This window comes from Podarcis gaigeae (genome assembly GCF_964106915.1).
Source record: "Podarcis gaigeae genome assembly, chromosome: 1".
Classification (NCBI taxonomy): Eukaryota; Metazoa; Chordata; class Lepidosauria; order Squamata; family Lacertidae; genus Podarcis; species Podarcis gaigeae.
Genome location: NC_139678.1, coordinates 44,622,975 through 44,640,194, shown reverse-complemented (window position 1 = coordinate 44,640,194; position 17,220 = coordinate 44,622,975). Strand labels below are relative to the sequence as shown.

The 17,220-nt window shown below is 40.3% G+C and overlaps 1 protein-coding gene across 6 annotated transcripts in view; it reads left to right on the top strand.

The window, feature by feature from the left end:
* The window catches only part of LOC310848171 (cytosolic phospholipase A2 epsilon-like), a 72,521-nt gene extending 55,563 nt beyond the window's left edge, over positions 1-16,958 (top strand). For all 6 annotated transcript variants that reach the window (XM_083746852.1, XM_083746850.1, XM_083746854.1 and 3 more), the window contains 8 exons: positions 1,915-2,137; positions 3,333-3,447; positions 4,712-4,849; positions 6,607-6,717; positions 10,023-10,214; positions 11,386-11,552; positions 14,704-14,890; positions 15,355-16,958. In XM_083746852.1, the coding sequence (XP_083602978.1) occupies positions 1,915-2,137; positions 3,333-3,447; positions 4,712-4,849; positions 6,607-6,717; positions 10,023-10,214; positions 11,386-11,552; positions 14,704-14,890; positions 15,355-15,563 (1,342 nt within the window). In that variant the 3' untranslated portion in view covers positions 15,564-16,958. The remainder of the gene's footprint in view (positions 1-1,914; positions 2,138-3,332; positions 3,448-4,711; positions 4,850-6,606; positions 6,718-10,022; positions 10,215-11,385; positions 11,553-14,703; positions 14,891-15,354) is intronic.
* The last annotated feature ends 262 nt before the right edge of the window (positions 16,959-17,220 follow it).

Here is a 17,220-nt window from a genome sequence, read left to right as displayed (position 1 = left end):
GATGCTATTGGACTCCAACTCCCATAAGCCCCAGGCATTCTGGCCAGCTGTCAGGATTGGAGTCAGTGTCAATCTAGCAACACCTCTGGGCCACTGGTTCCCCACTTCTGGTCTATTTGCTTCCTGCACACTCACCCATGATGCTAAAACTCTGATTAAGGAGGAGAAAAAACATGCGCAATGTATTAGATTAGGAAATGAGCCTTGTTTAGATGTGATAAACTGACATGCTGGTTAATATGTGGGAATTTCTTGTTCATCAAGGGAGCTCATTGGTTGTCCTTGGGCATTCTCTTATCTTTTATGTCATTTATCTTTTCTCCAAACAGGGTGGAGGTGAGGCTAAATCCCTGATCTAGGCTTGTAAGAGAAAGGGTGGGATTCAAATATAAATCATTCAGATATAAATACTGTTGTGGTTTTTGTTTTTGTGAGGGGGCAGGTGGTGGTTAACTATATGGTGCCTGAATCTCTTATAATTCCTGGATCCAGCAATGGAGAACTCAATTGTTGAATTAGCCAGACAAAGTACTGCCTAAGCATGGCCATTATTCTGACAAAGGAAGTGGCCTTGTACCAGAGGGCAAATGAGTAGCTTGCCTCCCTCACCTGCCTGGTAGTGAGAAAGACAAAAACCAGTGTTTGTGAGTGAGCTGATCTTTGAACATATATCCTAGACACACCACAGTCTCTGCTGCCCCTCATTCCAAGGAAACCGAACTCTGCGTAAGCGCCTGAAATCCTTATAATTTTGCACTATTCTGAGACAAGGGTGCCTGTATGATATATGGTTTATTTACATATATATGCAACCTGAGCCTACGATGGAGGGGCTCACAGCTTAACACCTCAGAAGGTCTTTTCTTCTCCCATAGTCACAGCATTGGATTCTAGCAGTTTCTCACACTCTCTGGCTTCTGCCTGCTTCTAGCTCAGCTTACACACGCACTTACACTTTTAACCCAGCACCTACACAGGGACAGCTTATTCATTTTGAGCAAGTTTCTGGTCTTCACAATCTCTCCAGTCCTTCCTCTTTCTCCATGGCGCACTCTCCCAGTCCCAGTTCCATACCCAGACAGAGTGAATGAATGAAACTTTATTTGCGTCAGCCATTGGCCATAGCAACAAAAGAACATTGCGATGCACACAGAACCAAATAAAAAGTCGATTATATAAAACACAGTTTAGGGTCGTGAATCAGCAATCAAATCTATACCCAGACAGCTTACTCAGTCCTACTCAGTCCCTACACTTGGCATGCCTAAGATGATGGGTTTCCGACACGCCTGGGTGCGAGCGTCAGTACCAGAGCTGCCCTGCTCCTTGCAGCAGTGTACAACAGTATACGCCATCTAATGCCACTGGCTTCATAGCCAACCCGGAAGTCTTTTATTTTTCAGTCCCTTATAGTTGCACTTTGTTTATCTTTAGCCTTTATCCAGTTTTGGGAGGGGGGGGTTGTAGTTTTTTTGGGATATATGTGTGTGTGTGTGTGTGTGTGTGTGTCTTCCTTTTTCCTTTTGCTGACTGCTGAGCTCTTTCCTTAGGCTTTGACGTTATTTGCACTGAAAAATCCCACGGGCGTAGCAAATTCCTTCCAAGCAACAACAACAACCTAGCCAACTTTTGCATGTTTTTCTGGTTTTTCATAAAGAGAATTGGCTTTTTTGTTTTGCTTTACTGATAATATTCAGTATGTCTCATAGTAATTTATTTTACACTCCCATTATTTTACACTTTCAGGAGGTCACTATCTCTCAGCCTAACCTGCTTCACAAGTTTGTTATGGGAACAAAATGGAGACAGGGGGAGCCATATACTCCACCTTGGCTCTGTGGAGGAAAGGCAGAATATAAATGAAATAAATAAATAAATAAATAAATAAATAAATAAATAATTCATCTCCCCTAGGGCCTTATCCAATCTTTATGAACATGCTGACTGGTCACACCAAGACCTTTCAGGAGCAATTTCAGAGGCTCGCAAGAGTATCACCAAATGCAAGCTGGACTTGTTTTCCCCCAAAAACTTAAAGGAATACAGTGATGCACTGGAACATCGGCAAAAGGAAGGCTACAAAACATGTGTCACTGATCTTTGGGGACTTTTCATTGACAAAGCATTGAGCAACGGGGTAATATATATTTCTGTTTTTATTCATTTTCTATTTTCTGAAATTAAATCTGAGAGGTGATGATGATTCACAATATAAAATTTCAAAATGAGAACTCAAAATGCATAATAAAGACAAGAACCAAGAGCAAACACAAACCAATAACCCCATTTAAATGGCCTTGGAATGTTAATCAGTCACTGGTCTGGTTAAAAAGGAATGCTTTTATTTGGCCCCTAAAGATAACTAATGAAGGAGCCAGGCAAGCCTCTCTGGGGAAAGCATTCCACAAAAGGGGAGCTACCACAGAAAATACCTATTCCCTTGTTGCCACCTTCCAGACCTCTCATGGCGGAGGCATATGAAGATGGGCCTCAGATTATGATTGCAGGGTCAAGGTTGGTTCATATGGGGAGAGGCGGTCCTTGAAATATTGCAGTCCTGAGCTGTTTAAGGCTTTATCGGTCAAAACCAGTACTTGGAATTGAGCCCAGAAACTAAGCGGCAGCCAGTGCAGTTGCACCAGGATCGGTGTATTGTGCTCAGACCATCTTGTCTTGATGAGCAACCGGCCTGCTGAATTCTGCACCAACAGCAGTTTCCAAATTTCCTTCAAAGACAGCTCCACATACGATGCTTTTCAGCAATCTAATTCAGAGTTTACCAGAGCCTAGCCAACATAAGTTGCCATTGGGTTGAATCTATAGCTGCTCCTGAAATTCTCCATCAGTCCTACTGGCTGGCAGAAAGCTGTGTGTGTGATTTCACAAAAACATTTTTCAGGCAGCGGCTGAAATTCTCTTAATATTTTAAAGCAGCATTTTCCAACCTTGGGCCTCCAGCTGTTTTTGGACTACAATCCCATAATCCTCAGCTAGCAAGACCAGTGCTCAGGGATGATGGGAGTCGTAGTTCGAAAACAGCTGGAGGCCCAAGGTTGGGAAACACTGTTTTAAAGGACCCCCCCAAAACACATTCTCAGCTAATTCCTTAGAGGAATTTCAACCCATCTTTCACTTCAGATGAGGCCTGTTGGGATGTGAACAGGGCCTGAGAGATGGTGGAGATGAAGCGTTTTTAGATATGCAGATGAAATCAGGGTTAGGGATTAAGCTTGTCTTCTCAACACCCCTTCCTAATATTTGTTACTGCCTATAGGATTGGATTTCCTTGCCGTTTTAATAATTTGTTGTTATTTAAACCATTATTTTTAAAGAGATGCAGCGACACACTCTCAGGGCAGAAGCGTGCCCTGACTCACAGTCAAAACCCCCTGCCTATATACATGGTACTCAACACCAAGGACAACTATAGCCTTGCAGAATTTAAAGGTAATGTTATTCATATTGTATTTGATTTGAAACTGAAAAAGCTCCCACGGTGACTTGACTTACTATTGACTTTATGATTAACACTTTTTCATATTTAATGTATTTATTTATATGCCATTAAATGCCACAATAGGCATATAAACATTTTACAAGTATAAAAACTAGTTACATAAGCAAGCATGAAAATCTGCTCCGAAAGATCCCTCTTGTATTGAGGGATCTGTAAAAACAGCACTCCTTCATCGATTGAAGACCTTTAGAATGCATGGGAAACAAAGCAGATTAATCCAGGGAAATAAAGGGGCAGTCGTCCAATCACTACCTGCAGCCGTCTGTGTTCCTTGTCACCAAGTTGTCACCACTATCTTTCTCTTATGGTGGGTTGGCTAATTTGACCTTACCAAATTGGGACTGCTATCTAAGCTCACTTTTGAACTTCACTTCCAAGAAGTGGGGATCAGGTAGCCTTCTGCTTCCATAGGTATCCAAGGCTAGAATCACCATTTTGGGTGCAAGTGCAATTGTGGCAGAGAGGAGTTCCGCAAACAAAGGATCCAACCCACTATTTATGGTAGCTTCCCTACATCTACCGCTTTAAATAATTGTAGCTGAGTTGAATAATTATCTCAGATTATTTGAAAACAATCTTGTAATACATTTAATTAAGACTTAGCCAAACCAGGGTCCTCCAACTTCACTGCTCTTTCTGAATGCTATAACATTGGGGAAGCATCTTGGTAATTTATGGAGGGCTTGTAAGAGGATCAAGAGTACAACAAACTTATCACTTGCAGCGCTAGTATTCCCAGGAATTCCCAGTATCTGGGGTGCTTTTTTTCTTCTGTTGAACCCCAGAATGTGAGCATGAACCTTTGCCCTAATTCTGATGGAAGATAATGTCACAACATCACATAGCATCATCATGAAGTCAAAGAGAGTCAAGTCAATGCTATCTGACATCACTTTTGAGCTTTCTAGGAAGGTAAAATGGTGCCCACCAGCTGAGAATGGGGACCACAAAACACAACTCTCCTCTCATTGTGGACTGAAAATAATTTTTCCTCAGTTTTTAAAATATTTTTTGTATCTGTTCTAATAAAACATTGTGTATACGGTTCTGCTTTTCTTTCTCTTTTCTGACATTCAGGTCAGGTCATATATCTGCTATGATAAATAAGTTACTCAAAATGCAACAACCACAAACCCAGATTTCACCAAAGCAAACTTTTAATTTGAACCTATAATTGCTTTTGTCCTGTTATAGAATGGATGGAATTCACTCCTTTTGAGGTTGGAATAATAAAATATGGGGCCTATGTTCGTGCTGAGGACTTTGGAAGTAAATTCTTTATGGGACGGCTGATGAGGAAACTTCCAGAATCTGGAATCTGTTTCATGAAAGGTGACTTAAATTCTCTACTTTTACAAACATGAGCTGCAGATACCATTTTCAAGATACTATAATGTTAAAAATCCCTCCAATTCCCGTTAGAAGAAAAAAAAAATCTGACTGTAGCATGAAGGTTTGTTTACTGCCTAAAAAGGCTATTCTACTCTACATACTTGCTTAGCAATAAGCTCCACTGACTTTAGGATAGTGTGAAAGAGTTGAGCTTTTACTGAGGCAAATAATTGCCCAGTTCATCTTATTCACTGAGGAAAATTTACACAATGTGATTTCTACATCCCTTGTTTTCTTCATGTAAGCAACACTTATGTAGTTGCCAATCAGTATGCAAAACAGTAGGGGACGCAGGTGGCGCTGTGGGTTAAAGCCTCAGCGCCTAGGACTTGCCGATCGAAAGGTCGGCGGTTCCCTGCGGCGGGGTGCGCTCCCGCTGCTCGGTCCCAGCGCCTGCCAACCTAGCAGTTCGAAAGCACCTCCAGGTGCAAGTAGATAAATAGGGAGCGCTTACCAGCGGGAAGGTAAACGGCGTTTCCGTGTGCGGCTCTGGCTCGCCAGAGCAGCGATGTCACGCTGGCCACGTGACCCGGAAGTGTCTTCGGACAGCGCTGGCCCCTGGCCTCTTAAGTGAGATGGGCGCACAACCCCAGAGTCTGTCAAGACTGGCCCGTACGGGCAGGGGTACCTTTACCTTTACCTTTTATGCAAAACAGTACATTCTGGATAAAATCAGAGTGGTGTAGCAAAAACCAGCCTGATTTCACATTAAACTATCCATGCACAGATAAATAATATAAAACAAACAGATGGGCATTAACCCTACATGCATCTTGGAAGTAATATTGCTAGAAGTCTGATCTCATATGCATGCATTTAGTGTGTCTCCCTCGATTTACACTTGTTCCTAAAGCCTTTTATTCTGTTTCCATCTGCTCAACTATCTGCTGTGTTAAAATATTTTTAAATGTTTAGCCTGTTTACTAAAGCAACTCTTCCAAATTTGGTATCATCTATTAATTTGGCACATTGTCACGGTGTCATCTAAGTAATTAGTGAACTGAAGCCTATATAGCAACTATCCCTCCACAACACTAATTCATTCCTTAAGACAACTCCATTATTGTTTTGCCTCGAATATTCACAGGACTAGTAGAGTCAAAGTTTACTGTCAGTGGCTAGAGGAGAACTAACTTTCCTTCCTGGATTGTATTCGGTAATAGTAATGACAGAGTCAAAGGAAGGTTGCAGGTTGTTGGAAACTCAACTGAAGAATTATCTTCTTTGAGTTAGAGTGCCCAATTCAAACCCTGATAATGTTGTGAAGGACATTGTAAAATGTCATCTTTCTTTGAAACACTTTTAAAACACTGAACCTCAGTTAGTCCTCACACACCTTTCCGAGGGAACCAAGAAAGATGCAAAATGATTTTTTAATTTTTATTGCAAATATCTGGTGTGAGGGCTTTCAAACATTGTGCTTTAGGTTATTTTCGCTTTGCTTTTAGCTTTCCTGTCATGCCTTGTCCCTCAAAAGGTGTGGCTCACCTGGAGCTTAACAGAGGTGTGGCTAATCCCTGGCCGGAAGACCCAATGAGACCAACCCCAAGCAATTTTTGGTGCCCCCCCCACAAGACCCCATTACTTTTGGTGGTGACAGCGGAGGGAAAAAAGAAAGTAGTCACAGCAAACTGGGATGCAGATCGCCCCTTATGATGTTTGCACTTCTTACTTGATCTCTCCCTCCTTTTCTCTAGGTGTATGGAGTAATGTATTTTCTTATAACCTACTGGATTCCTGGCGTGCACTTGATTCTTCGGAAGAAGGTCTGTGGTACCTGCTTACCAGGGACAAAGTACAAGACATTGGTTAGTAATCCATGTTTCGTTTTACATTTGGTTATAAAATTTAAAATTCTTCTTCATCCTGTCCCTCCCCATAGTATGCTAATTATGTACTTAATATATTTTTAGGCCATCCTTCCTGGTAAGGAATCCGAGGGCTGCACATTTTTAAAGTGCCTGGGTCCCAAATTGTAGAAAGCTGATTTCAACACTAGCAACTTGAGTTGGCACATTATTATTTGATTTTTACCTGCCGTTCGCCAGAACATCCTCAGGTGATATAATATGCAGCATAAAAAAATTACAATCACCACCAGAGTGAGTCCTAAAAATATACATATCACCAGTGCTTTTTTCTGGGGGGATGCAGGGGGATGCATACCCCTAAACATTTTGTGAATCTAACGGGAGAAGAAACTAAAAAAATTAAAAAAATTAGTTTCTTCTCCAGCACAGTGAATCATCAGTTCCGTTGCTACCCCGAATGGCGGCCTCATTTCTTGTCACGGTGTTTCCTGAGTCTCAGACTGAAGCGAGCATTTAATGTGTGAAGCAGTGTGGAATGTGAATGTGTGGTGTTTTGCTGATGAAAGTTTGGCCTCATTGAAAGTTTGGCAGTATTTCAATATGAGTAGGAAGATGTTGGTGCACACAACATCATGCCAATGTGGAAGTTACTGTGAACTGTCAACTGTGTAATATGATGTAATGCATTTTCTTTGTACTTTTGTCCATTTACTGTATTTATTTTTCCTGTTTTGAACTATTTTTTAAAAAGAAAAAATGCACTGCATATCACAAGTGTCACAGGCCAGGGTTAAGAGGTGTGTCTTCAACATACAACAAAAGCTGTACAATGAAGGTGCCAGGCACACCTCTGTGAGAAAGGAATCCCACAATTTAGGGGCTGCCACAGGGAATGTCCCTTTCCCAGGTCATTTCCCATGAATCTCAGAGGGAGGTGGAACTCCGCAGATCTCAACGCTTGAGAGGTTCTTTAGGGAAGGTACAGATACTTGGGGTCTAAATTGTTCTGGGTTCTAAACAGTAGTGTAAGCACCTTGAATTGGCGTCAGAAACAAACTCGCAACCAGTGCAGCTATTTTTAAAGCAGGGGTTATATAAATTCTATATGTGAATTCTAAAGTGATTGCCAGCCGATAATCTGCTGAATTTTAAAAATAAAATCCTCTTTTTATTTATTTTCATGGTACAGAAGATAAATTTTGAAAAAACAATTGTGACAACAGTAAACAGGTCACTTGCCCTGATAAAATGACAGACTTTTATCATGCCTTGTGCTAGTTTCATTTGTTTACTTTAAGAGATCGTGCCTCCTTTTCCATATTTTGAACCAGTTGAAGTTTTCCTAGGCATCTTAAATTAATAGAATATATAGAACTTGCCAGCATGAGAAATAGATTAAGAAACAAAAGATGATAAGGATTTAAAAGAGGACTGGGCATTATGTATAGATTATATGGAAAAATATTGTAACAAAAAATCATGGGAACAGACTGACAAAAAATAACTCAGTAGTAGCGGTTATAACGTGGGATTATATAAGGTAATGAAAAGAATTTAGTAGAGTAAGGAAACACAATTGAAAAGGTAGCAGTTAGGAAACCAAGGGAAGAGTGTAAGGGGAATTAAAGATAACATTTACAAGAGTCAAAGAAACTGGAGGGATACGTAATGTTACTGCTAATATTCATTTATATATGTCTTATATTTATGTTATTTTTTCCTTTTTATTATCCTGCATATGACTATAACACAGAATGTGTTGATGATATGATGAAACAGAAAAGCTGTGTGTCTGTGTGTATGTATAGTTTCCTAGTCACCTTCAATGGCACTCCCTAGCACAGCACATTGCAATAATCCAATCAGTAAATTACTAGTACCATGTCCAAGTCATCTCTGTCCAAAAAGGAGCCATAGTGAGTGAACCACCCAGAACTAGAAAACAATGTATAATGCATTGGCACCCAGTGCATCTCTTTCGGAATCAGTGTCACATGGTCCCAAGAGGTTAAGCCACTAAGCAACCTGGCCACTACAGTCTGCACAACCAGGGTTTCTGGATCATCTTTAAGGACAGCCTCACACACAGCATGTTACAGTAATCCAGCCCTTAGATTAATAGTGCATTGGCCAGTATGGTGTAGTAGTTAAGAGCGGTAGACTTGTAATCTGGGGAACTGGGTTTGTGTCTCCGCTCCTCCACATGCAGCTGCTGGGTGACCTTGGGCTAGTAGCACTTCTCTAAAGTCTCTCAGCCCCACTCACCTCACAGAGTGTTTGTTATGGGAGAGGAAGGGAAAGGGAAAGAATGTTAGCCGCTTTGAGACTCCTTCTGGTAGTGATAAAGCGGGATATCAAATCTAAACTCTTCTTCTTCTTCTTCTTCTTCTTCTTCTTCTTCTTCTTCTTCTTCTTCTTCTTCTTCTACTTCACCTGGCTTTATAGGAATGGCTATAGCTGGTGAACCAGCTGGAACTGCCAAAAAGCTTGATGTGCCACTAAGGTCACTTTGGTCTTCTAGTGACAATGTGGACTCTACCACCTCTGGACCTATGTTCCTTCTTTCCAAGGGAGTACAACCCCATCTAGAACACGCTAACTATCTAGTCCTCAGCTACAAGAACCAACCCAACCCACAGGACTTAACATCTTGTCAGGATTAAGCTTTGGTTTATTTGCCCCCATCTAGCACCAATATACTGACAAAATTCCTGTCTATGCTAGCAGCAGCAAATATAGCGATAGATTTTGCAACTTCCATTGCTGTATTTTCAAAGGAAGGCAGTGCAGTTTTATGCCAATAACAAATTAACCCATGGCAGCAGGTGTGTGGTTGCGCACATATTGAACACACGTAAATGGGGATTTGCCTGTAGTGCAGAGCTGATCTCTTCCACTTTTCCCTGAGCTTGCATTTAGATTTATTTGCCGGTCTGGTTGGCTTGGAAGGGTGGCATCATCTTGTTCTTCAGCTCAGGCAGCAAAATATCTTGGGATAGTCCTGATGATAAGGTATGTAAGGAACAGCCTGCACCCATCATAAGGAATGAACTCTGCACCTCACCTACCTACTTTTATTAGGGTATAGCTGAATGTGCAGAGACTACCTCTGTACACATTCATTTTATATGAACAGACACCTGAAGATGGCTTCCTCAATATGGTATATATTTGATAAATATACAGCCGTCACATAATCGGGGGGAACGCTGATTATTTCACTATACATCAGTTCATATCATTGCATGTGTTCGTTATGACTGCTTCAGTAAATAAAATTTACCATTTATTCTGACTTGCAGAAGAAAGACCACCTCAGCCACCAAAAGCAGATGAATTGAATACTCAATTGGTTATCCCTAGCAATAAATTCATGAAGACCCTTCGTGAAGTCTTAACACAAAGGATAACAACCTCAAAGTTCTACAATTTCATAAAGGAATTCCAATTAAATGATGGATATATAGATAATAAAAACTTTGCCATATGGAAAGGTACGTGGTCAGGGCTTGACTAACCAAGTTGACTGATCTCCAAGTTTTAAATTTTAACTGGGTTGATGATAATTGAGATGAATTTTTTTAAAAAAATTATTTATGCTTTACAGGTTTATACATTTCACTAATTTGACAATCATTTTAACATTTCAAAACGACTTCCTTCTCCTTCTTTCTGCGGTTCTTTAAATTTATTTTTAATATCTTCTGCATATCCAAATTAACTTAGTTTGCTCATTTATTCATCTACTTTAAATATATACTCTTATCAAACTTCAGGTTATTACAATAATCCTGCCAATGTTCTTATCTGTTTACAATTTATCTGTAAATATTCAACAAACCATTTCCATTCTTTTATAAAAAAAAAAAGTTTATCTTAATTTCTTATTCGTCCGGGAAGTTTCACTATTACTGCATTTTTCATAAGTTTTTGAATCCATTCTTCCTTTGCTGGGACTTCTGCCTCTTTCCATTTTGGGGCAAGTAACATTCTTGCCGCTGTAGTAGCGTACATGAAGAAGTTTCTGTACAGTTTCGGTAGTTCTGTCCCTATAATTCCAAAAGAAAAGCTTATGGGATTTTTTTACAAACATTATTTTAAACATCCTTTTCAATTCAGTATATATCATTTCCCAGTAAGCTTTAACCTTACTACAAGACCGCCAGATGTGATAAAAAGAACCTTCTTTCTCTTTACATTTCCAACACTTATTTGATTTAGATTTATACATTTTTGCCAATTTACTCAGTTTTAGATACCATCAGTATATCATTTTCATATAATTTTCTCTTAGATCATAACATACTGTCAATTTTATATCCATATTCCACAACCCTTCCCATGCTTCCATATATATATGATGACCATTGTATATCTATTGCCCATTGTATCACTGAGGATTTTACTTGCTCATCCTTTGTCTCCCATTCCAATAATATCCCAATATTCCAATGATATTTTATACATTTTAGACAGCACTTTTACATTACATTCCAGCAGGTCTCTTTCCAGTTGTGATATTGTTGGGGAAGGAGTAAAGGATCTTGAGCTTTGGAATGCAAAGCTCTTTTTAGAACTGCAGACAAATACAGAAAACTGTGAAAATGTATATTAATCAAAGTAGCAGCAGACTATTAATTGCTAACCATGGTATTTGCCTTTCAGATACTGATCTAGACACTCTTCCCAACCAGCTGACAGCTACATCAGAATACCTGTCTATCACAGATACTGCAGCATATCTAGATATCAGCTACCCACCACTCCTGAGGCCTGAGAGGAAAGTGGATGTCATTATACATTTAAATTATTCTTCAGGATCACAAACATCTGTGAGACATTTTTAGTTTTTGAATCATTGCTTTCTAGTTTTATATTGATTATGAGCCCTAGAGAAAATGATAAGCATCAGTTGATGTGCTCTTGTGTTATAAACACCACTTGGAGGCTGCTTGAAAATAGTTTCTGCTCTGCATGGCAATGACTCCCTGTCACAGTGCAATGTAGCTTTGTCTCACGGGTCGCCCCCATTTTGTGAAGCCGTTTCACACCATTACCAGTAGAAACATGATGAGCTCATACACATACTATGCTGTTCTATATGGGCTGATCAGAACATGCGGCAGCAGCTGCTACACACAACTTTTACTGAACTGCCTCCAGTTGGAAGCCATAGCTTCTGAAGTCCATAGTTGGTTGGCTTTAAAAAAGAAGCAACTTCAGTTAAGTGTGACCTTATTTTCAAACTCCCCAGTTTCCTTACTCAGCTGTCACTCTAACCATCTCACCCTTGGTCTTCACAATAGTTGGTTTCACTGATAAATTCCCTAAGTCGATATTAGGGCAATTGTAAGTATATTTAAAATGACCAAATTTAAATCTGAAGTTGATAAAACAAATTAAAACTTCAGCATTTTGCAGGTCATTTTACCACATGATAACATTTAACTGGCTGCTTGACAAAGCCAGCCCTGCTGGACCTATAATAGAATCATAGAATTGTAGAGTTGGAAGGGACCCCAAGAGTCTTTTAGTCCAATCCCCAACAATGCAGGAATCTCAGCTAAAGCATCTATGGCAGATGGCCACCCAACTTCTCCTTAAAAGCCTCCAAGATTCAAGTACCAGTCTGATTGACTAGATGGATTCTCTATCCTTTCTCTCCCTCAGTCTGTAATATCTTATTCTTCATGATAGACAGCACTACTCATTAGTTATTAGGATCTACTATTACAGGGGTATGGCCCCTCTGTTTCCTGCTTTTCACCTTGGTCTTTGCTACTTTCCCACTACCATTGAGTCTTTGTCTTAGTCCTGCTTCCCTTCCTACTCCTGGCTTGCTTTTTGTCACTGTGGCCTTCTGAATTGTGGACATAAGTTAAGTTTTTGTGATTTTGCTTTGCTGCCTGGATTTAGACTTTTTTCATGATTCTAGGGATTCATTGGACTAGTCAGTCTATGACAATGATCATACAGTGGGACATTAGTGAAACATGTGGGTTGTAACTAGGGTTGGGTTCAGCAGGCTATGAGTTATTTTTTTGCGGGTTGAGAATTCAGTTCTAGATTCAGATCCCACCCCAAGGAAAATCTGGGAGTCAAATTAGGATATCGGAGAAAATCCCCTTGTCCCTGGACACACACACCTGATATATAGCCGGATAATTTTATTCACATTAACAAAAGGCACCAGCAAGAAGAATATAGCAACAGACAAATCCACAAGTATGTCCCCAGGTTCAAAACTTCCCACTTCTGACTGTGGTAAAATGTGTCCCTGAAAGTCTATGTCTATTGACCTCACTTACAGTAATCCCTTTGACCAAACTGCGGGAGGCAGTGGAGGACAGAGGTGCCTGGTGTTCTCTGGACCATGGGGTCACGAAGAGTCGGACACGACTAAACGACTAAACAACAACAACAACAACACAGTAATCCCAATGATGCAGTCAGTGAAATGGAGTCCCTATCTCACACTGCCAACACAAAAACAAACAAGCCAACAAACCCTGAGAACATTGCAATATACAGTGATCCAGCAGGTGGCTCAAGCAGTTGTAGTGTTGTGGATTTCAGATCTTGTAGTTTCCAATGGAATCCAGACACTGGGACAATGCTCTAGAATTTGATTGAAAATTCAGAGCTGGGAAAACTGGCCTCCGTAATAAGACAGCATTTAGTTTGCACCACCTTTGATGTAAATGTTCCAGGTAGCGAATCAGAAACTGCTTACCAAATTGTTCCATCTTCATAATGCTTTTGGAATTTCCATTACATGAGGACTACCCAGTTCAGACCAGTTGGCATATTGTAAGAAAGAACTGAAGTGGGAAATGTGATTGGCGATAAAGCCAAATACAGTTATTCCCCAGCAGGGTTCCAGAATCCCAGACACTCTAGATTAGGGGTGGGAACCTGTGCTCCTCCAGATGTTTCTGAATTACAACTCTCATTACCCCAACCATTGGTCATGCTGGCTGCGGCTGATGGGAGTTGTAGTTCAGCAACATCTGGAGGGCCACAGTGCCTTCCCCCCTGCTGTAGTTGATGGCACAGATTTATATTGGAATGGAGGGTTTCTCTTCTGTCCTGTTTTAACCTCCAGTGCTAGTTCTTCTTGCCTTCAGCCTACTTCTCATCAAAAGTTAATCATGCTCTTCTCTCACTTGTCAACCAGATGAGAATTAGCCAGGCATCTTAATGATTATCTGTATTTTTATTGTTTAAATGGTGTTTTATGATTTAATGGAGTACACTTCCCGATATAGTGCCATCAAAATACTTTGATATACAGTGGTACCTCAGGTTACATACGCTTCAGGTTACATACACTTCAGGTTACAGACTCTGCTAACCCAGAAATAGTACCTCGGGTTAAGAACTTTGCTTCAGGATGAGAACAGAAATCGTGCTCCGGCGGGGCAGCAGCAGTGGGAGGCCCCATTAGCTAAAGTGGTGCTTCAGGTTAAGAACAGTTTCAGGTTAAGAACGGACCTCCGGAACGAATTAAGTACTAACTTGTACAGGTACCACTGTACAAGTTAATGCTAAGATAGTGAGTTGGGAACCGGTAAATAAGTCCATAATTCAAGTTTGATCTTTCACTGTAGACTCGCTTAGACAACCATTAAAAAGCAGGAATCTCTCATCTCCAGATCCTCATTTGCTTACTCTTGAAAGATTTATTCATGTAATGTGTGTAAAGCAGTTTGATCACTCTAAGGAGATCAAAATGAATCCAAAGGACACACTCTGCTCCGCTAGAGGAGCAACACCCATTCACGGATTCCCATAGGCTCAGTGGTGTCAGGTTTGTCTCCATCTGCCTACACACACAGGTGCACATGAAGTCTGCACATCATGGCAGGAAGTGAGGTGTATGGGAAGGTCTCAAACCTAAGCATCTTTGTACCTAAAAAACCAAAATAAATTATTTTAGTAAGGGTGAAGTCTCATTTCAGTTTTTGTCTTACGTCAATCCAGCCTTTACAAGAAGCCTCCAGATACTTTGCAAAGCAAGGAATTCCTTTCCCCAAAGTAGATCTGAGTCATATTAAGGATAAGGAACTGAAGGAGTGCTATGTCTTTGAAGATCTCGAGAATTCGAAAGCACCCATTGTGGTTTTCTTTCCTCTGATCAATGACACATTCAGAAAATATAAAGCACCAGGTAAGTTTGTTTGTTTGTTTGTTTACTAGCAGGGAGTGCCCAGAGCTGCCTGGGAATTTTTAGAAGTAAAAATATATTGTGGGTTTTTTTTTAATGGATAGTGTAATGTCTGAGTTTTGACATATCACATCAAAAATCGGGGGAAGTCATCGCCTTCACCTTGGGAACCTTTGTACTGGGTTTAGCAGTGATATCTTGGAAGGCATCCATTTCTCATTTACACCACCTTTTCACCCAAACAAGGACCCCAGCCCCCAATATGCCACCATATTAACATTGGGGTACATGTTCATGCAAATACCTTCCCATTTTGGATGGGTACTTTTCCCATGAGTCACACACTGCAGAGATAGCATATTCATTGGATCTCATTTCAAAAGTGCCACTGATCAGCTTTTGCAAAGAAGAAGGCAGCACATGCAGCGAGTAGTGTCAGTCATGTGATAACGACATTTGTTTTGCAGGTGTGGAACGCAGTCCCTCTGAACTGAAGCAGGGTGACGTTGATGTGACTGGACCTTGTTCTCCATATGGACTCCAAAGCTTTACATATACAGAGGAGGATTTTGATAAACTGGTGGGATTGACCAGCTACAATATTCAGAATAATGAAGATTCGATCCTCCACGCTTTGCGAAGAGCAGTAGAGAGAAAAAGACACCAAACAAAATAGGCATTATGGGGAAACCTATCCAGAAAGATAGATGCATAGCTTTTGCATTAAGTTAATCATATATATATATATATATATATATATATATATATATATGAATGAGATAATGTGCTATGTTTCCCACAGATTAGTTTATCTTCACTGGCTACCTCAGCTTAAAATAATATAATCTTACTGCACTTTGAAAATGTATGTAGCCAGTAGTTTGCAAACCATTTGCTCTGGAAACCTAAAAGAATTTGACTTAACTACTACTCAGGACTTCCCTGTGCCCCTTGTTATATACAGTGGTACCTCGGGTTACAAACACTTCGGGTTACAAACTCCGCTAACCCAGAAGTAGTACCTCGGGTTGAGAACTTTACCTCAGGATGAGAACAGAAATCGCGTGTTAGCAGTGCGGTGGCAGCGGGAGACCCATTAGCGAAAGCGCGCCTCAGGTTAAGAACGGTTTCGGGTTAGAAACGGACCTCCGGAACAAATTAAGTTCATAACCAGAGGTACCACTGTAATTGCACTATAGAATCTTAAGCACTGGTTTAAAATGTATGTATTTATTTAGAAGTAGTTATAGCCTGCTGAATATTTTTAACGGGTGGGAGTCACCTAAGCATCCCTGTCAGTGGAAGCCCAGCACAAGGACTTTCGCTTGCAGAAATGGGCTCCCTCACTCCTCCCTGTGCCCTTAACCCTCACAAATTGATTTTGGAGAAGATGGCAGGAGAACATCCAGAACAGCACATCTGTGGGGAGAGGAGAGGTGATGGTATCATTCTGTCTAGAGAAGTGAAGTACTTGTGCAGACAGAATGACTGGAAGAGCACGGCATTGAATTCCATCCAAACTCTCTCAGCAGTGCATTCCTCACCCCTCCCCATCCCATTTTTTCTTTCAAACCCAATATCATGCAGCCTAAAACCAATATAACATCAATATAAAAGCAAATTGAACAGGACTTAGGGGATTCAAACACATAAAGCAGGGGGCAATATTATAGGCCAGGGAAAGCAAATAATGAATTTGAAATCAAATGTGAATTTCTCAAATGCTAACTACAGTTAGAAGTTAAAAATAATGCTTTGCTGAAATAATAGTTTTTAATTGCATCTTAGTAATTTATGTGTCATAACTATAGCTCTATGAGCATACAATTCATTTGGCTAAAGTTTTAAATTCTGAATAAACATTGGCTAAATATTTGTGTGCCTCTTTTGAAGCAAGTACACTTTTGTATTTACGAAACAAACTGTAAATTATCAGTATAAGGCAATAATTTATGTTTACTCTTTTTCCTCCAGTAGTTTTACATATGGAGGGATTCTTCAGGGAACTGGTAGCATATTATTTATTAACAATTAAACTTGCAGGCTGCTACTCAGCCGTACAACCTCAAAACGGTGTGTGAGTTTTTCTTTTTCTTTTACGCAAGGCTGCCATGATAAAAAATCAGTTCAGCCACAATCTAGAAACTCTGAAGGGGTAAATAGAAAGAGTATGGTGCCAAAAGATTATGAGACAGAACTGTTCTTAACCTCGGATTTCAAGAGGCCTGCTGGATTTCCCTAGGAAAAGAATGTCATAATACGGCCTCAATTCCAAATGCAATTTACTAACTAGATATGCCCAATTGAAAACAGTGCAAGATATTTCTGAGCAA